The sequence below is a fragment of the Heteronotia binoei genome, chromosome 2 (assembly GCF_032191835.1).
Source record: "Heteronotia binoei isolate CCM8104 ecotype False Entrance Well chromosome 2, APGP_CSIRO_Hbin_v1, whole genome shotgun sequence".
NCBI classification, from domain to species: Eukaryota; Metazoa; Chordata; class Lepidosauria; order Squamata; family Gekkonidae; genus Heteronotia; species Heteronotia binoei.
Window position 1 is genome coordinate 92618471 of NC_083224.1, and position 23731 is coordinate 92642201.

Consider the following 23731-nt stretch of genomic DNA (forward strand, 5'->3'; position numbering starts at 1 on the left):
ACCAGCTTGGGGCAGCAATGGAAAAGGCTCTGGCTCTCATTGTTTTGAGCTTCACTTCTCTGATACTGGGAACTGTCAACAGGCTTTGAGACCCGGACCAAAGTGCTCACTGGGGTATGTGCAGGGAAAGGCGGTCCCTAAGGTATGCAGGACCCTGGTCATATAGGGCTTTAAAGGTAATGAACACCTTGAAGCGAATTCGGTACCCTATCGGTAGCCAGGCTGGATGTGTTCCCGTAAAGGAACTCCTATTAACAGCCTAGCTGCAGCGTTCTGTACTAGCTGAAGTTGCCAGATTTGAGACAAGGGCAGCCCCATGTAGAGCGCATTACAGTAATCCAGTCTCAAGGTGACCGTTGCATGGATCACTGTTGCCAAGTTGTCACGTTCGAGAAAGGGGACCAACTGCTTTGCCATCCGCAGTGTCAGCTACTTGGGCCTCCATTGTTAAAGAGGGATCCAAGAGCACCCCTAAGCTTTTAACCTTGGGCACCAGCATAGCTGGGCTCCATCGAAGGTTGGTAAATGGACCTCCGGTCCCGGACAGCAGTGACTCAGATACAGGACTGCCATCTTCATCAGATTTAATTTCAGTCTACTCAGCCTGAGCCACCCCGCCACAGCTTGCAATGCTGCAGACAGATCTTCCGGTGTGGAGTCGGACTGGCTGCCCATCAACAGATAGAGCTGAGTATCATCCGCATACTGGTGACAACCCAGCCCATACCTCTGGGCAACCTGGGCGAGGGGGCATATGTAGATGTTTGAATAACAATGGAGAAAGAACCACTATAAGTGGGTGTTGTCGGGATAGTTCGCCACCTTCTGTCCCTGACCCTGGAGGAAGGAGGAAAGCCAGTGCAAGGCCAACTCCTGAATCCCAGCATCGGCGAGGCGACAGGTCAGTAGCTGATGGTTGAACGCCACCGACAGGTCGCCACCTACACCGTGTCGAACGCCACCAACAGGTCTAGCAACATCAGCACTGCCAAGCCACCTGTCCAGGTGCTTTGGCATCTACTTGGTGTCAGGAACAGCATTCAATAACTTTTGCCCTCTGTTGTAATCCTTCCCCCTACTTCCTGCTACATAGGATTAACAAACGAAGACTTGGCTAAAACATACCCTGGAAATTCAATGCCACAGCTTGTAAATACTTCAGAATTTCATCATACCACATTTGGTGTTGTCCAGTTATTCCTGCAATTAAGAGGTAGTTCTGTTAAGTGTCCATTTATTGGTCCTAGTCAGCAAGATTGTTTAAAAGATAGCACTTCTTTGTGCCCAGAAGCAGCATCACAATCAGCTTGTCACAGAAGAAGATGAAGAAGAAGATATTGGATTTATATCCCGCCCTCCACTCCGAAGCATCTCAGAGCGGCTCACAATCTCCTTTACCTTCCTCCCCCACAACAGACACCCTGTGAGGTGGGTGGGGCTGGAGAGGGCTCTCACAGCAGCTGCCCTTTCAAGGACAACCTCTGTCAGAGCTATGGCTGACCCAAGGCCATGCTAGCAGGTGCAAGTGCCGGAGTGGGGAATCAAACCCGGTTCTCCCAGATAAAAGTCCACACACTTAACCACTACACCAAACTGGCTCTCAGAAAGTGGCAGCTCCTTAGCAGAAGAGACAAAGCAAGAGGTAATAAGCCTCTTCAACTAAGGATACAAGTAATACCTGTGGAATACATATGAGTCTACAGTTTGGAGGCTTGATGAATATTGGAAGTTCTCCAGACAATCACAAATCAATAAAATTGGTTTGAAAGAACACAACAATTGGTGTTCTTATCAGACTTGTGAATGTGGGAGACCATAATATGGCAGTTATGCTCCAGCCCTCTTTTTGAATTTCGAGGTTTGGGTATTTATGTTGGCTAGATTAAATGCATTTCCCTCCAAAGTTTTATAGGGGAGATATCGATGGCTGATTCTACATTCATGTTTGGGTCTGATTTTCTGAGCACTGAAATTGCCTTCTAGAAATCCGGAGTATATTTTTTCATCTACACTCAAAATTTTGCTCCTGGACTTTCTCCTCTACACTTGCTTGCTTTACTGCGATTCTTGTCAGTGATTTATATAAGTGTCTGCAGGATATGCATGCCAAACTTAAAAACTGCTTGAAACCATGGAGGGGGGAGGAGGGCAGGTTTAAGAGTTCCTTTATTCTTTATTGATAAAGGAGTTTATTGCCCTGCTTCCCAGGAAAGATATCATCTTTATGGCCTCAGCATCTTTTGTCCTGTGGAATGCGCTTGCAATTTCTCTAGCCAGTGTAAGAGTCAAAACAAATGCTTTCTTTTAAAAGGAACTACTTTGTCTAAGTATTCTATCCTATATTATCTTCTACTTTAGCCATATGCACTACTACTTAAAACTACTTATAACAATTTTATTAGTACAAATCTGATTGTCATAGCTGATCTATAGGTCTGAGAAACATCATAGGTACCAACAGCCAGTAGCAAGTGATGCTCAGAAGGACATCTGCTGTTGTTAACTAAACAATGTGCCAAACAGAAGTAAAACATTTTCACTTATGGCCTTAGATTCGAAGCTTCCTGGAAAACCCTTATTCAAAAGTAGTCTTGGAAAGTCAGCAACAACTCAGTGGCGAAAACGTTTTCAGAGCCAATTCAGGGTTTTAAATGTAAATGACAGTCAAAACACCAGAGCAAAACAGAAGTGAAGGCAGATTGTAATACAGATGGCCACTTTCAGAAGCACAGCATTACTGGATCTTTTGCCCAGTGTAAAATCAGCCTCTAGAATCAAGTCCCTTTATGTGATAGACTCTGTACCTGTGGAGCGAATATTCCCAACTCAATTCAGCATATATTGCTGGGTTGTTCTATATATCATAATCTCCAAAAAGAACTATTTTGCAAGCTTTCCACCTCCCCATATCTGTCTATTCTGCCACCCTGTCATTATTTACTGAATGATACTGAGTGGGAGGTTAGCAAGGCTGTGGCAAAAGTTTTGGTTGACATTTTTAAATTTAAATCTGACCATGTATGAATGTATTTGTAATCTCTGTTTCTTTCTGATTTTATATCCAATGTTTAAACCTTTTACATTCTCATTTGCAGTTGTTATGCCATTAAAGGTTTGGTATTGTGGCTGCCACTTCCCCTTGTGCTACTGGATGGTTATTTCTGGGCTTAAAAATCAGCAACAGACTGATTGCTGGGATGCAATAATGTTTTAACCATCTATTATTGCAGTCTACTAGTTCCTAGCTTTTCTTTTCAAATAAAATGCAAGTCTATTAGCCCTTTTCATCATAGAGTTGTAAGGGAATATGTAGAGTCTGAACCTTGGTGTAAGAAGGCACAGAGAGAAACCAGGTAACAAGACTCAAACGTCATCTCAAACATGCTTTTCTTTCTTTGATATATATGCCATTTAACAACTGGAGGTGGCCATAGCAGAGGGAGGCAGTGGCAAGAAAGCAGGCTGTAATTCAGAATTCAGATATATCCAAACTGTTCAGATGCAGATGAACAGTACATTGGATGCAGGATCACTGATTGTGACCCGCAAGCAAGACATGGACTCAACCACGATCCCTACTTAGTAGATGATCTTTAGGGACCATCTATAGGAGGCAAATCAAAATGTTTGTTTGTTTCAATTTATATTCCAACCTCCCCACAAGTGGGCTCAGGTCAGAGGTATTATTGGTTTCCCAACAAAATTCCTGTTTTATGCTTTAAGTGAAAAAATCTTGCAATGTTTTTAATAAAATGAACTTGCAAACAATTATTTTAAAATGTTCTGAGAAAAACTGCAATGCTTTCCAGCAGCCATTTTGGAAACTGAGTGAATTCCTACACTTATTTGGCACAACATTCAACACAATTACAGAACTTAAAAATGACAAGAAGATAGCAAAAATTGTGCAATTTTTGAGTTCGATCCTGGCGGAAGCTGGGTTTAGGTAACCGGCTCAAGGTTGACTCAGCCTTCCATCCTTCCAAGGTCAGTAAAATGAGTACCCAGCTTGCTGGGGGGAAAGTGTAGATGACTGGGGGAGGCAATGGCAAACCACCCCGTAAAAAGTCTGCTGTGAAAACATCATGATGCGAGGTCATCCCAGAGTCGGAAACGACTGGTGCTTGCACAGGGAACTACCTTTACCTTTACGGTAGCAGTCCTAAGCAGGTCTAATCTGATAAAACCCCAATATTATTCAATGGGGCTTTCTTCCAGGACAGTGTCCTTAGGATTGAAGTTTAACTTTACAAAAACCCCAAGCCGGGGTTCTCAGTGCTTTCCAATAAGTATACTTATGCAAAGTATACTACTATTTTATGATATGGTGCATGTGTGACATATTCTTCCTGAATGACATTGTATGTCTTCCCATAATGACAGTCCTGTCCTCCTGGAATGACATGGATCTCTCTTTCTGGAAACATATATCATTCTTTACCCAATGACTATGATGCGAATCTTATTAAATTGGCCCATGCTACATTGGTAGGGGGCATCATTAACATGCATTTTTTTAAACTAGTTACTACCTACACAAGAAGATACAAAACTGAATGGCTGATAACATCGTATTAATGGCCAGATTCTGAATTTGGAAGTTTCAGGTTTACTTTTGATTCATGGAAAGAAGAAACAGCAAATCTGTGTCAGGAAACAAAGCTTCACCAAAACAGTAATCTCTCATCTGCTGCTTCCCTTTTCCATCCTAAAGGTGGGGCTGTCGGGCAGCTGATTGTCAGGCAGCCAGCTGTTACAAGTACAGGGATTGTAGACAGAGCTTTAAAGGGCACCTCCACTACTCCCCTGGTGGACACTGAGCTCAATACTACAGTGTATCAAAGAGAACACGGCTGGGCACCACCAAATGCACTCCCATAGCAACTCTAAAGAAAAACCAGCTGGCACAGGTAAAAACCAAGGCAATGCACCTGCAGTTTATCAAGTACTACCCCACCCCCAATAAATAATTTTCTACCTGATCCATCTGCATGGACAAGAAGAAATCCAAGACCTGGGATAAATAAACAAAAACTATATTGAAGTGGGATAGAGAGCCTTTTATTAGTTTTGGTTCAGAAAACTGATGAGGCAACGAATAAGGGAGAATGAACGGGGAGGAGGGGAGATACCCAATACAGCAAGTTATTCTTATGAAAGCCGATGCCTTATTCTTTAAAGTTCCAAAGACCTCTTTATGTTTTTGCTGAAACAGACATCCAGTATACTCAGGAATTAACTTGGTCTGCTGTTTTCCATTACAAACAAGGCAAGCCAAAGTTGCTCTGCCTAAGTAATTCTCAGAGCAGCTTGTGACAGCTTTATATGGTTGCAGATACTGTGACAAAATGCACTGTGATGACCAACCCTAATAGACATGACATGAAACTAAGGGCCAATCTAGAAAAGACCAGAATGACCTGTTATTAGGATCTTCCACAGCTTTTGAAAAGCTAATGAGCATTTATGTACACAACTGATCTAGAAATTAGAAAAGGGGCACGGTGGAAGAACTATTAAAATCCTTTCATCTCTTTTAGTGCCCTCAATGAGGAGTCATGATTTAAACAAGCCCTCTGAAGTCACAATTATCTCTGCTTGGAAGAGGAAGAGAAGAGACTGGATTTATATCCTGCCCTAAACTACCTCTAGGAGTCTGACAGTGGCTTACAATCTCCTTTTCCTTCCCCTCCCCACAGCAGACACTCTGTGAGGTAGGTGGGTCTGAGAGAGCTCTGACCAACACTGCTCTTGAGCAGAACAGCTTCTGACAGAGTTATGACTGACTCAAGGTCATTCTAGCAGGTGCATGTGGAGGAGTGTGGAATCAAAGCCGGTTCTCCCAGATAAGAGTCTGTGCACTTAACTACTACACCAAACTAGCTCTCTAATACACCAAATTGGCTTGATTCATTCATTAATCAAACTTGCTGTATCCATATGCCTCTTGGTTTGCAATTCTGATTTGTGGGAAGGAAACAAACTCTGTTTCCCCAGACATCATGGTTTATAGGAGTTTGACTGAAGGCTTCCCAAGTCTGAAGGCTTTTAATCATGCTCCATACACAAGGGCAGGTGGGAACTTGGGAAGCAGCCCATGAGCATGAGAGTAAGCAGGGTTTGTGCCTTATCATAGGCAGAGATTTGTTTGAATCCAACCTGGAAAAGCTAATGGTCTTTTTAAAAATGCAAAACCCTATGATCTCAGACTGAATTCATATATAACACTTAAAGCACTCTTAAAACCTTCTCCCAAAGTTGGTGTGCAAAACAGAAAGGCAGTTTATTGTCTTTCTTTCAGGATTCTCAATCAACTGATGCCCCTACAGGAACACTGATTTACAGCAGGGTTTCATCCTTCCTGCACTTTACAACATATATGTGATTTTGATCTTAATACATTTGGTTTTCAATGTGAACTGAAAGTCTTCCTGCTCCCATTTCAGCATTGAATTTGGTTGGTGAGCAGAGGAGTTCGTAAAAAATAAAAAGGTACAAGACAGTTTGCAATTATCCTGGACAGTGATTCCCCCTTGGGTTGCATGAATAGCACAGCTTGGGCATTGACCACGCTATAATTTCCTTCCCAAGATCATCTCAAAACATGCACAGGTTGCAGGGACCAGATATACTGCATCAGTTTGCCCCATTCTCAAAGTCCAGCATGGGCATTAACATTTTCACTAATACAGTAGGATCCATAGTAAATGAAGGAACATATTCTAATAATACAATAATGATTTAGGTAATAATAACCAATTTACAGTCTTGTTCACTTCTGAAACGTCACACTGTACATCCTGAGATAGCTCCCCCCCCCCCCAACTCCTCTCCACAATCCCCTCTTGTTGCATTTTTTAAAAGTGAGAGTGGGATGTGAATTACTTTTCACATTGGTTGCTCACTCTTGTCTTCCTGGTCTGCATTTCTTAGCCTGTGAATTTCCTACTCACCAAGAAAAAGGCAAATGAATGCGATCCTCATGGTTTTCTTTGCAGTGAGCTAATGTAGCTCAAAGTGAAGGTGACTTCTGTGTACTGAGAGCAGCTTTTTAGAGAATGCTTTACTGCATCAATCAACACTTCCTCAAAGTCTGACAGAAGCAGGGGAGGGTAAAATTCACCAAAACACCATTACTGCTCCATTAACCACATATTTTCATAGCCTCACTGAAGATATGGAGTTACTTTAAACTGAATCAGACCATTGGGTCATCTTGTCCTACTCTAACTAGTGCTGACTCTCCAGAGCCATAAGCAAGAGGGTCTTTTGCAACACTGTTGCTCCAGATCCTTTTACTGATACGCCAATAGTAATGCCAGCCTCCAGGTGGGACCTGAGGATCCCCTGGAATTACAGCTCATCTCCAGACTACATAGATTACTTTCCCTGAAGCAAATGGATGCTTTGGAAAGTAGACTCTATCGAACTGTACTCCGCTGAGGTCCCTATCCCTCCCAAGCCAAATCCCCAAATATCCAGGAGTTTCCCCAACGGGATCTGGAAAGCCTACCCCACATCCCCTACCGGTGGCCGGGGGACCTGGCAACCCTAGCTAAGGACTGAACCTATGGCCCAGGCTAGTTTGATCTCATTAGATCTTGTAAGCTAAGCAGTGTCAGCCCCAGTTAGTATGTGGTGGGAGACCACCACAGAAGTCGAGGGTCACTATACAGAGGCAAGCAATGGGAAACCATCTCTGAACATCTCTTGCCTTGAAAACACTGTAAGTCAGCCCTGATTTGACCACACTTTCCACCATCACCACTTAAGGCACCCAAGAGAGCAACCAAGAGTACAGAATAGGGTGGAATTTGAATAAGCAAGCCATAGTTCTCTCTTAAAAAAATGAAATTTCAACAGCAACTATAATCTGATCTACACATCTGAGAAGGGAAAATAGCTGACTCTGACACTGTCATTACCTGTAATGACTACAGTGACCTCCAAAGGCCACAATGGCTGATAATGGTTGGAATACACTGGGGGGGGGGGGATGGCTTAAGAAAAAAAGGCTCCATTGTGCTGTAGCAACTAGAAAGGTTTGTCCACACCAGGAAAATCCAGTATGGAACAACCGCTGTATGACAACAATAGAGCAATATTCAACAATGTGCATATACAGCCAAAGGAGATAATAAGTAGGCCTTTCAAGCTCAGGACTCAAAAAATGAGAAAAAGAAGCCCTATAAATGAAGTATCATGCAGGACAAAGCTGCAAGCATTATGGAATGGGGGGTGGGGGGTGTTAATCAGGGCTTTTTTGTAGAAAAAGCCCAACAGGAACTCATTTGCATATTAGGCAACACCCCCTTGCATATTAGGCCACACCAAGCCAACTGAAATTATAAGAATGACCAATGCAGTGCTCAGGAGACAGTTCACACTTTGACCGTTTTCGCACACAGCTTACCTCGCAGTCACAATGCTGTTCCCTCCGCAGCGTCTGTCGGATTTCCCACCATCTGCACCGGAGTTACAGGAAGTGCCGCGGCTTTTGTGTAGCAAACGTAAACTGGATTTTAGCAGTTTACGTTTGCTACACAAAAGCTGCGGCACTTCCTGTAACTTCAGCGCAGATGGTGGGAAATCCGACCAGACGCTGCAGAGGGAACAGCATTGTGACTGCGAGGTAAGCTGTGTGCGAAAACGGTCTTTGTATTTGTCATAGCCCTCTGTAATGACTACACACCAGACCCATTACCTTCCATAGGGCTTTTTTCCCCAAAAAACAATTTTTATTAGTAACATACAGCAATATATTCAATTTCTTATATCATTAATAACGACTTTTTTCTCTATCCCATATATTACTTTCTGCCTACCCCTCCCCCCATTACTTGACCCCTGCCAGTGTACTGTAATCAAAACATCATAATAAAAGGTACCCCTACTTAATAAGAACCAAAATTCATAACCTCCTCCCACTTATACTTAATCATTATCAAAGATTGTCCAATGTCCTTTTATCTTCCATTCTTTTTCTACATATCTTCTGAACTTCTTCCACTCCATCTTAAATACTTCTAAATCATAGTCTCTTAAAGTTCTTGTTAACTTATCCATTTCACTCCATGTCATAACTTTTACAATCCAGTCCCATTTCTCTGGGTTTTTTTCTTGCTTCCACAACTGCACATACAATGTCCTAGCAGCTGAGAGCAAATACCAGATTAAAGTTCTATCTTCTTTTGAAAATTTTTCCATTTGTAATCCCAACAGAAAAGTCTCTGCAACTTTGTTAAATTCATATCCCAAAATCTTAGAAATTTCTTGCTGAATCATCTGCCAAAACATTTTAGCTTTTTCACAAGTCCACCACATATGGTAGAAAGAACCTTCATGCTTTTTGCATTTCCAACACCTGTCCGGCATCTTATTATTCATCTTTGACAGTTTTTTAGGAGTCATATACCATCTATACATCATCTTAAAACAATTTTCTTTAATACTCTGACATGTTGAAAGTTTCATAGGGTTCTTCCACAAATATTCCCAAGTTTCCATCTGTATTTTTTTGTTTACATTAATTGCCCATTTAACCATTTGAGATTTCACTACTTCATCTTCTGTAGACCATTGTAGAAGTAATTTATACATTTTTGAAATTAATTTATCATTGTCTCCAAGCAGAACTTTTTCCATTTCTGTTTGCTCTTTTCTTATTGCCCCCCCAGTCGGAATGAAGAGACAGACACAAAGTGTTGGGTATAAAAACCGGGCTGCTTTATTAAATAATTAATCAACCTATAACTGGCAGGGATGGAACCTGACAGGACAAGCCCCTGGGGTCACACCTGGACCCCGCATTGTCCAAAGGGCGAGCCACCCTGCCCCCAGCACAAGCCCGCCGTATTCGGGTTGTAGCTGAGCGGCCAGGCCCCAGCCATTCTCCACCTGGGCTAGCATCAATCCCCCATGGAAAGATCCGCCCAGGTGAGGCTCTCGATGATCTGCATTCCCCGCACTGAGCCGTGTAGCCCATCTGCGGTTCCTACAGACCACCCGCACCACTGGTGCTAGGCCATAGGTGCTCCCCTGAAAACCCTATGGCCAAAACATCCTCCAGCCACCGCCAATGCCAAGCCTCTGCTTAGGCATTAGCGCCCCAACGGACGGCCCTGAGCCGACTGCAAACCCTGCCACATCTCTTCTAAAAAGGCCCGGTTACCCAACTCTGAAAGATGAACCCTATCCGGCCGATATAGGTCGGCGTTCCCGACCCATATGGCCGAATGAGGGAGAAAATCCCTAAGCCAATCTCCATGGCTTTCTACAGGGCCCTCCTGGCCTTGCGCCTAGTGCACTCCTTCTCCCCAGATGAAAGGGAGAACCTCCAAGTCTTGCATGGCGATCTAGCTGACCTTACCAGGCCAGCCAAGGAGGACAAGCCCCTGGGGTCACACCCGGACCCCGCCTTGTCCGAAGGGCGAACCACCCTGCCCCTAGCACAAGCCCGCCAGATTCGGGTTGTTGCTGAGCGGCCAGGCCCCCAGCCATTCACCACCCGTGCTAGCGTCAATCCCCCATGGAAAGATACGCTCCGGTGAGGCTGTTCAGTGATCTGTAGTCCCCACACTGAGCCATGTAGCCCATCTGCGGTTCATACAGACCACCTGCACACTTGGTGCTAGGCCATAGGTATTCCCCTGAGACCGCCCAAGAGCAAGACCCAGATGTACGGAGAGGGTGCCCTGCCTCTCTCCGAACTATGGCCCACACCGGCCTACGGCGACTCAGCCATTCTCCAACTGCACCGTCGCTGAAGCCCAGCTGGGTACCGTTGAAGACCGCCTGGCTCTAGGGGCCGCCTGGAATGCCCTGCTGTGCGCGCAGATGAGAAAACGGTCCTCTCACTAAGAGCCACAGCACCTGCAAAACAGAAAAATTATCAGAACAAGTCATGACCAAGAGGCGATAAGCTCTCGCCCTCCAAAAATGCCCCCCAGGCAACCAACCCATGTTGAATCCCGGCCTGGGGCGCCCTTCCCACAGTGTCAGTCACTAGACTGCATAGTTAACTAGCTAATACATAGCGCCCAAAACAGGCCATCAACGTGGCCAAATGAAGCAGCGCGGTCCCGGAAAGGGGACAGCGAAATCCGTGCCACGGAACCAGCCATCCCACATGCGGCCCTGCAGTGCTGCCAATTGCCCGAAATTGGGAAGCCACTTTGTTATATGCCCTTCTGTTAGGCTTTACCAATAAAGGCCAGCACCGCCAGGTGGCACCTAATAATCCTCAACTCCAAACCTCTCTCTCTGCAACGCGCTGGATTGCATAATATGAGCCGTCGAAATCGGCCAGTAATCCTGAAGCACCGCGGCCCTAGGAAAGCCGCCCTACTATAATCCCCCCTGGTACTAGGTGCCAAAGCCAGCTGGATGTCCCTACCAGCTTCCGCTTCCCAAAATGCCAGAGGTCCGGGGGGAATCGCGTCGGCCGCGAGTCAACTTCGGCGAGCTTCCGAAAGCGCCACAACTATTGGCAAGCTAGAGCGTTCGCCGCCCCATAGCAGCCTACTGGGCACGTGCCCTACCAGGAGCCAAATATGCCACCGGAGGTAACAAAGAGTGAATAACCTACCAGTTCATCACCCACACTACTTAGAGGTCAAGGAGTTGATAACATGTACTACCGCCATGTTATCGCCCCAGACAAGCCCACACAAGTCGGCCAGTAGCTCACCCCCAAGCCGAACTGCCACTAGACTTGGGAAAAATTCCGAAAATGGCGGGACCGTACTGAACCCGGTGTCCAACGCCGGTGTCCCTGGCGTCCCAAATCACCTCAAAGAGGCCCCACCAGGTGCCCCCACTTTCGTGCAAAGTTGAGGTGACCCACCACCTACTGCAATTAGAGCAGTGACACCTTGCGTTGCCCACTAAGAGCAGCCAACCGGCCCCTAAAGTCAGCAACCACTCTCACCGGCAGCCAAAATGCCCGCTGGTGGGTATCAAGCTCAATGCCTAAGGAATGTCACCACCATACTGGGCCCCTCGGTATTCACATACACCAAAGGTACCCCCCAGCTTGATGGCCAACTCCTGAAGCACGCAAGAGCCAGGTGCGTTACCTTGTACCTGCTGGGCCGACAAAAAGGTGGGCGCCCCGATAGTGCACCGTGTCATTAAACCATGGTCCTATCCTATAACGCCCACTCCAGCAAGGAGCCAATGCGCTTGAATGCAGCACAGGAGACCGAGCACCCCATCAGGAGGGGCCGGTCCATCGCTGCCCCAACACCTCAAACCCCCACAGTACCTTAACTGACTGGTCAAAGGAAGTGTACTTCATAAACATAATTCCATAATTCACCGACACCCCTCCGGGGTAGTACTGGTGCAGAACAAGGCGATAGTCCCCTGGCGCTTCCTCAAACACCACCCCCGGGGGAAATACGCACAATATGGGTACAGGCGGCGTACCAAAGGGGGTCCTAAGGCCCCCACTTTCCTGGCGCTCTATAGCGATCTTATGTGCTCAAGACCCGCCACTAAATGGAGATTAGCAGCCAAACAAGGGGAGGGGGGGCCTAGGCCCCTGATACGGGATCCGAAAGCCCAAAGTGAGACACCCCAGGCGGATACTGGCCATCCGCTTCACGAGGGAACTTACTCAATAATCAAATGATTACCCTCAGTCAAATGGGGGGGTTTGTTAACTGCCACCACTGCCCCCCGCCGGGGCGCCTACCCCTTGGCCACGGCTTCGCCCTAATACAGGCGTAGAAGGCATGAGCCACACTGCAAAGCCGACGCTCGTGCATGAAGTTGCAGGGGTTTTCTGCCCAGCACCTTAGGCACCGCCTAGTGCCCCGCCTTGCTCACTAGGCCACGCCCCCTGTAAGTGCATACTACTGCTCACCACCCAGCGCAAAATGCCAAGGGAGGGGCGACACCATGGGAACAGCAGGTGTCACCACTGGGCGGCCTGTAACCCGCAGCCAGTAAGCCTGAACTACCCAATGCGGATCCATAGGGGGCCCACCCTGCGTGCCCCAGCCCAAGGTGGCCCGAAACCCCCCCGCTCGGTGGGAGTCAGGGACCGCCCAGTGCCCCCAAGCCCCACACCCTGACACCGGGGGGGGGCATTCGAATAGGACTGCAGGGCCCCCTCGCGTCTGCTGCAACAGGTGCTACCTCCAATACCAAGGGGGTACCAGCCCCGCCTGTGGTCTGCTGCACTATGCCTCCAGGCGCCCTGCCGCTCGCCTGTTTAACCAACGGGCACCTGTCCAGGCCATCCTCCTGGTCCGGTTACAATTGAAGTTCGGGCCCAGGTGCGCCGCTCTGTGAAGCAGTAAAGCGGGCCAGTACCGCCGCTCAAGAGTTAGCGGCGCCGAGCACCCAGAGGTGCGATGACGCCCCTCCCAAATGGGAGCACCCCTGGCAACTTTTCCTTGCTCAATGGCCTCTAACTGGCCCCTAATGGCACCTACAGACAGACTTCCCCTGACCCGGCTCTTCAACAGGGCCGAGCTGCAGGCATTGTCCCCGGGCCGGGCGGGTGGGCTGATTGCCCTTAGACCTGCCCTGCTCTATCATGGGTGCCCTCAGGACACCTCTAATCCGCAGCCGGGCCCACAGCAGTAACTGTGCGACACTTTCCCAGCCGGTCCCAAGTTCCCCCGTCCAGTGTACATAACGCAATAAGTGGATGGGTGCCCAAAAGGTTAATCTACCGTGTAGCCACCCGACCCAACTAGGGGAAAAATTCAAGCAAGACCCCAAGCAGCACCCATATGGAAGGCTGAGTCAACCTTGCCGGCTACCTGAACACCCGGCCTCCGCCAGGGATCGAACTCCGATCATGAGCAGAGCCTGGGACTGCAGTACTGCAGTGTTAACGCTCTGCGTCGAGGGGTTCTTCCAACTTTCCAACCATCAGCTGGCACAGTGGAAACAGGGGGGGGGGGGGTGCTCAACCACGCCGACCGCCCTAAAGCGCAACGACATCCTTCCCATATGTAAGCCCCCTGTGGCAACCATTTGTTGCTCAAGACCCTCCAGTTGTCTCACGTTGGCCAACCGGACTAGACCCCGCCCACAAGACGGGTAGGCAGGCAGATTACCCATGTACCCTCCTTATCCCATCACGGGTGCCATAGTGTTGCCCTTACCCCAAGCGGTCCACATAACGGTGACCAAGATAGCCCACACAGCAACCAAGTAGCCACTGAGCTATGCTAATGTGAGCCACCCAAACCATGAAAGGAATGGTGGAGGCAAAATAAGTTGAAGCTGGTCCCAAAACGGCCCCAATGCATGCCAGCCATCACAATACCCTGAGGAGGGGGAGGGTGGGTTCACTGAATAGGGTATGCCAGCCGCAGTCATTATGGTAACATATGAAGCTGCCTTCTGTTGAATCAGACCCATGATCCATCAAAGTCAGTACTGTCTCAAACTGGCCGCGATTCTCCAGGGACTCAAGCTGATGTTTTCCACCCCCCTTCGCCTGGACCTTTTTTTGGGAGATGCCAGGGAATGAAGATGGGACCTTCTGCTTACCAAGCAGGTGCTCTACCACTGAGCCACCGACCCTCTCTAGGAAGCCCAACTGTGACTCTCCAGGTTCCCAGGCAGAGATCTTACTCCTTGCCTGCTGCCTGATCACCTCCACTGCCCAAACTTGTAACTGGAGATGCCAGGTATTGAACCTGAGCTCCTCTGCCCCACTGACCCAGGTAATCTCCCACGTTAAGATGAATACAAATAAACCTCTAGCCCCAAGGGGAAGGAAACCCAGACCAGCCCTGAGCCACCGCGAAGCCACCCACGGGCTCAATAAACTTGGCGGGGGGGGAGATGACTGGCGGCAGAAAAGTGCAGGAAAAACCCAGCCCCAAGCACTACCCTGTACTCCCTTTGACAAGGAGAGCTCCTACCCACCCTGGCCTGAAGGGTGGGGGGGGGATGGGGGAGATGTGAAATGCCCACAAAGGACGCCCCCCGTGCCACTTATAGCCGCCCACAAATAGCCACACGAGTGGCCTCGTGCGGCCGACAAAATGGCCACCGTGCGCGCTTTCCAGACCCCCCCCCCAGGCTTAAAATGCCCGCCGCATGCAAACCCCGCCGCCGTGCATACCACCCATTCCAGAGGAACGACGATCTTCTGGCCAGTGCTTGCGCGACACCCCGCCGCTCGCTCCGCTGCCGCCGCCCAGTCCTGCTGGACGACGATCAGCTGGCCAGCGCTTGCAAGCCCGGACCGGAGGAAGGATCAGCTGGCCAGCGCTTGCGCAGTACTCGCCGCTAGCGCTCCGCTGCTGCCGCGCCAATCCGAGCCAAACCGAAGCCGCACGTTCCTTGGCTCCCTCAGCCGGCGCTCACAAGGCCCGTTCTCCTTGTGATGTACACGTGGCTCTCTCTACAGAGAGCCCAAAGGACTGAAGAGCTCTGGGCGGGGCCAGGGCTTATATAGCCCTGACTCCGCGCCCAGAAACAGACCCGGATATACCAGGCTGAGCACTATGTCCCTCCCTCCTTCCGAGGGGGCAAATACGGCCCCCAGCCTGAACGCCGGCGATGCCGGCTTGGCTGGGAAGGGCCGGGCCTTCCTTCAGTTTTAATGTCATTCTCCACCAAGCTCTTTATTTGTTTCATTTGAAACCAATCATATTTATGATTCAACTCTTCAGCAGTTTTCAGTTCTATTTTGCCACTTTGAATTTTTAATAGTTGATTATATGACAACCACTTTTCTTCACCTATCTCAGCTGTTATTTTTATTACTTCAGCTGGCACTATCCATAACAGTCTTCTCTCATCTCCATATTTCTTGTATTTCATCCATGTATTTAGCAAATTATTTCTTATATAATGGTGAGAGAAAAAACTGTCCATCTTCTTTTTTCCATAATACAAACACGCGTGCCAGCCAACATTATTTCCGTGACCTTCCAGCACTAAGAGTTTTTTATTTAACAACATTATCCATTCTTTTATCCACACTAAACAAACTGCTTCCTGATATAATTTTAAATTCGGTAGTTGAAACCCACCTCTCTCCTTTGCATCTGTCAAAATTTTCATTTTAATCCTTGGTTTCTTTACAGCTCATACAAATTCTGAGATTTTTCTTCGCCACTTATCAAATTGTTTACTATCCTTCACAACAGGAATAATTTGAAACAAATACATTATTCTTGGTAAGATATTTATTTTAATTGCAGCTATTCTACCCAACAATGACAAATTAAGCTTGTTCCATATCTTCATCCATTTTATGCCATAACTTCTCATAATTGTTTTTAAACAGATCAATATTCTTCATTATCTTCACTCCCAGATATTTTACCTTGGAGGTGACTTCACAGCCCGTTAGTCTCTGTAGTTCTTGTTGCTTGTTCTTCTGCATATTTTTACACAAAATTTTTGATTTCTCTCTATTAATACAAAGTCCCGCCAACTCCCCATATTCTTGTATTTTAGCTAACAACAAAGGTGTAACTTGTATGGGGTTTTCATTTATAAACATTATATCATCTGCAAAAGCTCTGTATTTATAAGTAAATCCTTTTATTCTTAATCCTTCTATATCTTTTTCTTCTTGGATCTGCATCAATAATATTTCAAGAGTCATTATAACCAACAATGGTGAAAGCGGACAGCCTTGTCTAGTACCTTTGCTAATTTTCATTTCTTCTGTAAGATCTGCATTTATACATAATCTTGCACTTTGTTCAGAGTATATTGCTTTTATCATTCTTATAAAACTTTTTCCGAACTCTATTTTTTCCATTACTGCAAACATAAAGTCCCAATTTAAATTGTCAAATGCTTTCTCTCCATCTGCAAAGAATAATGCTACTTCTTTTTCTGGATGTCTTTCATAATATTCTACAATATTTACAACAGTTCTAATATTGTCTCTTATTTGCCTTTTGGGAAGAAACCCTGCTTGATCTTCCTTTATAAAATTTATCAAATGTTGTTTAAGCTGTTCTGCCAAGATTCTTGTAAATATTTTATAGTCATTATTTTTTTTTTAATTTTAATAATTTTTATTAATAAAATATACAATTCAACAGACAAAAACATAAAACCATAACATTAACAATAACTTTAGCCTTCCTGTTTTGATTATAACATGAAGTTAATGATCTTAATAATATACAAAATTTAAATATTTTTCTGGTAATTTACATAAAGAATTCTGTTGTTTTTGTACAAATTCAAAGAAGTGGAACCACTTTTCTACAAACTTTATTTTTTTCAATTCCTCCTTCTAATACTTCTGATTTTTGTAAGGTGTCTGCTATCTTATCCATATTATATCCCAATTTTTTAGGAACCATTGCCTTTTAGATGGTAAAACTGTTGACTTCCACTGGTGAGCTATTAAAATTTTTGTGGCTAATATAAGCAAAGATGTTAATTCTGTTTTATGTTTTGGCACGTCTTCATTTTTCCACAGGTTTAGTAGTATTGACTCCGGTGAAAAAGGTATATTATGGTTTATAATTAGTTCAATAGTGGGCAAAATTTTCCTTCAAAAATTTTAAAATAGAGGACATTCCCACCAACAATGAATAAATGTGCCAATATGGCCACAGCCTCTCCAGCAATTGGCATCTTTTGACCTCTTTGCATGAAAGATCTGTAGTGGTGTCAGATACCACCTTGAATAAATTTTAAAATTTTGTAATCATAGATTCAATAAAGGAGTATGAAATAGTTTTGATAATCAAATGTTTGACCATATAGTCATTATTTAATAGTGAAACTGGTCTATAATTTTTTACATTCGTGACATTTCTATCTTCTTTAGGTATCAATGAAATAACAGCTTCCTTCCATGTGTTTGGTATTTTCCCTTTTATTCTTATCGTATTCATCAACTTCTGCAATTTTGGTATTAACTCGTCTTTAAAGGTTTTAAAATATTTAGCTGTATATTCATCTGGTCCAGGTGCTTTTCCATTTTCCATTGCATTAATTGCTGCTTCAATTTCTATTTTTTCAATTGGATCATTCAAAGCTTTTTGCATATTTTCAATTAAGGGCTCTATTTTTATCTTTTGTAAATACTCATCCATCTTCTCTTTCTTTATTTTAACACCTTTATACAATTTGGCATAGTACTTAAAAATTCTCTTTTTATTCCCTCTTGGGAAACCACTTCTCTTCCATCTACCACAATTTTATTAATAATTTTATTTTCTCTCTTTTTCTTCAATTGCCAAGCCAAATACTTTTCCGGTTTATTTGCTCCCTCAAAAGATTTCTGCTGAAGTCTTTTCAAACTCCATTCCACTTCTTTATTTAGCAAATGTCTAATTTGAGTTTGAAATATTGCAATTTCCCTTAAAATTTTCTTTTTCTCTGGCCTTTTTCTCAACTCCCCTTCCTTTTTCTTTATTTCATTTTGAATGTCCAACAACTGTTTTTCTTTTGCTCTCTTATCTTTATTATTCAAAGTAATCAACATTCCTCTCATTACTGCTTTGTAGGCATCCCAGACCATCTGAAATTCTATATCCTCTTTGTCATTCACTTGGAAAAAAGCTTTAGTTTCATTTTCTAGGTATGCCAATGTTTCTTTATTCTGTAGCAAATCTTCATTCAATCTCCATCTTCTCAACTTCTTGGACAATTTTGTAATCCACATTATTGGGTTGTGATCAGCACCAATTTTAGGTAGAATCTCTATTTTCTTTGTTATAAGACCTAAATCTTTAGTCCCCAACAACATGTCAATTCTAGAAAAAGTTTTGTGTCTTGCTGAAAAAAAAGTATAGTCCCGAACCTCAGGGCTAAATTTTCTCCATATAGCTTCCAAATTTTCTTGTTTAACCAATTCAAAAAAAGACTTTGGCAATTTTCCTTCCTTGCTATTATTTTTTTCTCTCCAGACATATCCAATAAGTTCTTAACTGTTCCATTAAAGTCACCCATTATCAAAACTTGGTCATAAGTCTGTTCATCAAGCTGTTGCATAATGTCTTTTTAAAAAGCATCTTTTGCACCATTAGGCGCATACAGTCCCAATAACAACGTTTTCTTTCCATTTAATATTGTTTCTGCTGCTACAAATTTTCCATCTTTATCTTTAAACACTAATTTTGGCTCCAATTCTTGTTTAATATAAAAAAAACACTCCCCTTTTCTTCTGTTCAGCCAATGAAAAAAATTCCACTCCCAATTGTTTATTCCATAAAAATTTGCAATCCTTTTGTTTAATGTGCACTTCTTGCAGACAAATTATATTACAATTTTGTTTCTTAATCCAATGAAATGTTGCCCTTCTTTTTTGTGGTGAATTTAGTCCATTTACATTCCAAGACAATAATTTGTAATCCATCATGGTGCAAATTCTTTATTTTCTTCAAAAAATCTACGCATTTCCTGCGCATTTGTAATTGTGATTCTTTTCCCTTGAAGTTCAAAACTCAAACCTTCAGGTATTATCCATCTAAACCTCATTCCATTGTCTCTCAATTTTTCTGTCAATTTTTTATATGTTCTTCTGTCATTTATCACTTGCCTTGGCAACTCCTTCATGATTTTCATTCTACTGCCTCCGACTAGCAATGTCTTTTCAAAGTTTTTGCTCCTGATCCTGCCCACCATTTCCTTTGTCATATATCTTATAACAACATCCCTGGGTAAATTATTTTTCTTGGCATAAAGTGAGTTCACTCTGTACATATAGTCATACATATTTTTAGACTGTTCAGGATCTTTCTCTAAGAATTCTGCAATTATTTTTATTATATATTCTTTTAAATCCCCATCCTCCTTTTCAGGTACTCCTCTCAGATGTATCTGAGTTTCCATCAATTTGCAGTCATGGATTGTCACTTTTTCTTGCACTTTCAACAAGGTGGAATCATATGCTTTCATTCTCCCTTCTACCTCCTGCACTTTCTTAGAAGTTTCCTCTGTTTCCTTTCTGAGATCTTCCATGTCTTTTTAAATCTCTGCAATAATTTCTTTTTTTTATTCATTTATCATCTCTCTCACTCCTTTCATCATTCTGGTCTCTATTGCCTATAGTTGGTCCTGCATTTTTTCCAATGAAGTAGCCCTTCAGACATGTGTTCAGACATTTAAAAAAAACAGCCAAAATTTGGACCTCACCAATTTCAAATTTGACTATCAGAATCAAAAGAATAGGACTTGTTTTTTATAACAAGCCAAATTTCGCTGTCCTTGGAGCCCCCAAAGTCAAGATATTTATTTTTAAAGTTTTAAAATCTTTCAAAATGGCGGTCGCAACTTTTTACTGCTCCTTACAATTTTTTCCGCCTTTTAAAAACATCTGAGGTCCACACAAATAACAAGTCCAATAATATTTATCTTCTTACCCACTTCTCAGTTAACTCCAACAATTTTTAATGTCCCGAATTCTTTAAAAACATTATTTTAATTTGACCTCCCAGCAATGGCCACCGATGTTTCTCAATGGTAGTATATTCCTAGAGTAGATTTTCCTTCCGTTACTTCCTGCTTTAGTTGCCACGAAGTCTCATTCACACTAGCAAGGAGATCTCACGATACTTGATGTACTTCCTGTATTGCTTGAATGTGCTGCAAGTCTGTTACGATGGTGCTCTTTTTTCCAAAACCGCAAGTAGACTAAACAATAAATTCCTTTGCATTTTTAGCACTTTTTAGCACTGTCCTTTATATTTATAAAGTCCAAATTTCACCTCTTCCTCCCCTCTTCTTCCAGACTTTCTAGATTTTCCTTTCCCACCTTTAAATTTATTCCATTAAGCTGTAAATTGTCTCGGAATGAAAAATAGTAAACAGTACCTTCTCTTCCAATTATCCAAATTCCCACTGGTCTTGTTTAGCTTTAAATGTTTAGCAATGTCCAAGGTTAGGATCTGTCGAGCTTATGTCAAATAAATGACTCTGAAAACTTCTGCAGATGATGAATATGCAACTCTTCCCAGAGACCCCTCAAAGTCTCAAAGGAGCCCCCCCCCCGGGACTCCCTTTTAGCCAAGGTAAATCTCCTCAAAGTTTCCTGTGCATATCTTGGACTAATCTCTGACTGAGAAAAGTAGGCAGTAGGCATTAATTTGCCTTCCACTACCCCAAACAGAAGTTCCAGCCTGCTCCCGTTATGAGAAGCAGCTCAGCTCGACATTTTCCTCCCCCGGAAGCCTGCCTTCCATAGTGCTTTTTTTTAGCAGGAACGCATAGGAACACAGTTCCAGAAGCTTGGTGTTAGGGGGTGTGGCCTAATATGCAAATGAGTTCCTGTTGGGCTTTTTCTACAAAAAAGCCCTATGTGAAACAATGCTGATGTCAGGGGATGTGTTCAATGAACGACAGAATTTGTTCAAGAATTAGAGTTCACACACACTACAACATACTTTTTCAGCAACCCTGGGAACTATAGTTTCACAAAAGAGTTAGAAATATTTAACACAGAATTTTCTAACAGAACTAGATAAAATGTCAGTTAAACCAGTTCAATGTCAGTTCCGCCGGGTCTGTAAAATGGAGCTCTTCCACTAGGCTTTTCATTGAGGCAGCAAGCATTCACTTTATATCTGGCCTCCCCTCCAGTGACTCCAGGTCTGAGTGACCACTTGGGCCCAACTGGGTGGATATCTGTTGAGGCAATGGTTAGTTTTAATGCTGATATTCTGATTATTTAAGATGCATTTTAATTACTTAATTACTTTCATTGTGTGGTTTCATGAAGGAACCCACCCTGAGTCTGCTTGTGTGGAGGTTGTGATATAAATTAATTAAATAAATAAATTTGTTATCTAGATTCTTTCAGGCCACACCACACATTGTGATTTTTAACGTGTAGTGTTTGTGTTCCCCCAAGCTAATTTTGACTCAGACAATGACATATCAGGGGCAAGGGAATTTCTTCCCCAGGTGCACAGGGTTCCAGTTGGATGGTGGAAGAGAAGGGGTGTCATCTTTCCCTACTACACTGTTCTCCCAACAGCTCCAGGGAAAGCTTTTTGCCATGGGGCAAAAAGCTTACTTGGGCCATTTCAAGTTAGGAAAATAGCTCAGGGAGATGGTTAAAACTCTCTCTCCCCCTCCCCACTGTTGTCCCAATCTGAATTGGGGCCGTGGGTCTTTGGAAGTTCAGCCACACCTGACAAGTAATATCTGAATAAGAGTCTGAACAGGGGAACCCAAATGCTATATGTCAAAACTGTTTGGCCCTGAGCAAAAGGAGTCATGTGTATTTTACAAAATGTAGATTAAAGCTTTTTCCAAACTTTTTCCTGGCCTTAGGAGAAAAAAGTTAGGCAAGGTTATTTCCCAGGATATCAAACAAGGAACACATTCAAAGGCAGAATTGCCAGGCAAACACTGTACAAAGATATCTAATGCAAGCTGATTAAAAAAAAAAAATTCAGGGCTTGGAGGAGTTCTCTGAAATTCTTCATTTCCTTCCTCATCCAGGATTGAAACCTAGTATATTTTAGGCCACAAGACAGGGTATTTTTTAGCAAACTAATCAAATGAAGGGGATTTTGATTTCCGGTTTCCTTTATTTTAAAATGTAGATTCCCCTTCCCCAGTGGTATCCATTATCTGCAAATGTAAGCCACTCTGTAGTTCCCTCTTCCTTGAAGAGAAATCAAAATATCCCACCATGTTATACTTTATCCTAGGCACTTTTGTAGGTCATATGTTCAGTTGCATGGATTTGCAGAAAATTACTGCTGTTGTTGACCAAGCTGATATGTTTGCATAATACTGTGCTTCTCTGAGGAAAATCTGAGTTAGTAAAAGCTAGTAGGGGAAATCCTCCTGAGTTCTCAGGAAGTTGACATAAACCACACATTAAAGCAGTCTGCACATTTTAATAGTACAATGAGGTATAGTGCATGACTAGCATTGTCTCTTTTGCTGCCTTATCACATTTTGCTACAAGAAGAAATTCAGAAATGCATATTTTTAATCACAATGTTGAGACACTCTCTAGCTCCTATGTTCACTATTATATGTTAACACACAAGACAGTCTTTCTGGTCTGGATAATAGCAGACATCTTTCATTTGCAATGTCAGCTTTAAAGCTCAAAAAGCCAGGGCTGAGACTCACTATGGGTCCTGTTTGTGGCCCCATGGGATGGGGGAGGGGAGAGAGGATAGTGGCAGCTGCAGTGGTTCTCACTGGCTGGGAGGTGACTGGGCCATGGTAAGTATGGGAATTTTAGGCCAGCCCCTTGGCCCCGGATGGGCCTATTTCAGAGACCTAAGGGGATGAGTGGGTGGGGGCAGCCAATCCAGTCATTTAAGGTGCCATGCTGCCCCTGGCTGCTCTCTTTGCTGCATGGGTTTTTGCTGCTGGTTCCCTGTCACTTTGCTTGGCTGCTCCAGGCACTTGGGCCCCAGCACCAGAAGAGCAACCACCAGCAGCTCATTGGTAGTGGAGGATCAGTAGCCCAGGTGGCACTGACATAGCTGGAGTATGAGTCCTGAGCACAAGGTGAGGTGGCCAGGGAGGTTATCTTCCCCAAACAACTCCCCCTTTTTCCTCTTTGGAGGCTGGCAGTGGTGGTGGCCACTACAGAGACCATGGGATGGGGGCAGCTTCTGACCACAATGGAGATCAGTGAGAAAGGAACCTCACCAGGAGCTGATCCTAGGGACAGTTGGGAGGATGCAAGTGGCAGGGCTGGAAACCTTTCAGGGCACCCTGGGCAGCTTTGACTGCCTCCATTAAAACTTGGGGTCCTGGGAGGGGGGGTTTGTGTGTCCAGACCCACAGCATGGGGGTGATGGTG

The 23731-nt window shown here is 44.2% G+C and overlaps 1 protein-coding gene across 1 annotated transcript in view; it reads right to left on the reverse strand.

Moving 5' to 3' along the window:
• Positions 1-7059, reverse strand: part of LOC132567329 (adhesion G protein-coupled receptor E3-like) — a 53981-nt gene extending 46922 nt beyond the window's left edge. Inside the window, exons 1-3 of the mRNA XM_060233010.1 lie at positions 6954-7059; positions 4979-5014; positions 1126-1200 (exon numbers count right to left, since the gene is read on the reverse strand). Coding sequence (XP_060088993.1) covers positions 1126-1200; positions 4979-5014; positions 6954-6984 — 142 coding nt within the window. The 5' untranslated portion in view covers positions 6985-7059. The remainder of the gene's footprint in view (positions 1-1125; positions 1201-4978; positions 5015-6953) is intronic.
• Positions 7060-23731: the final 16672 nt, after the last annotated feature.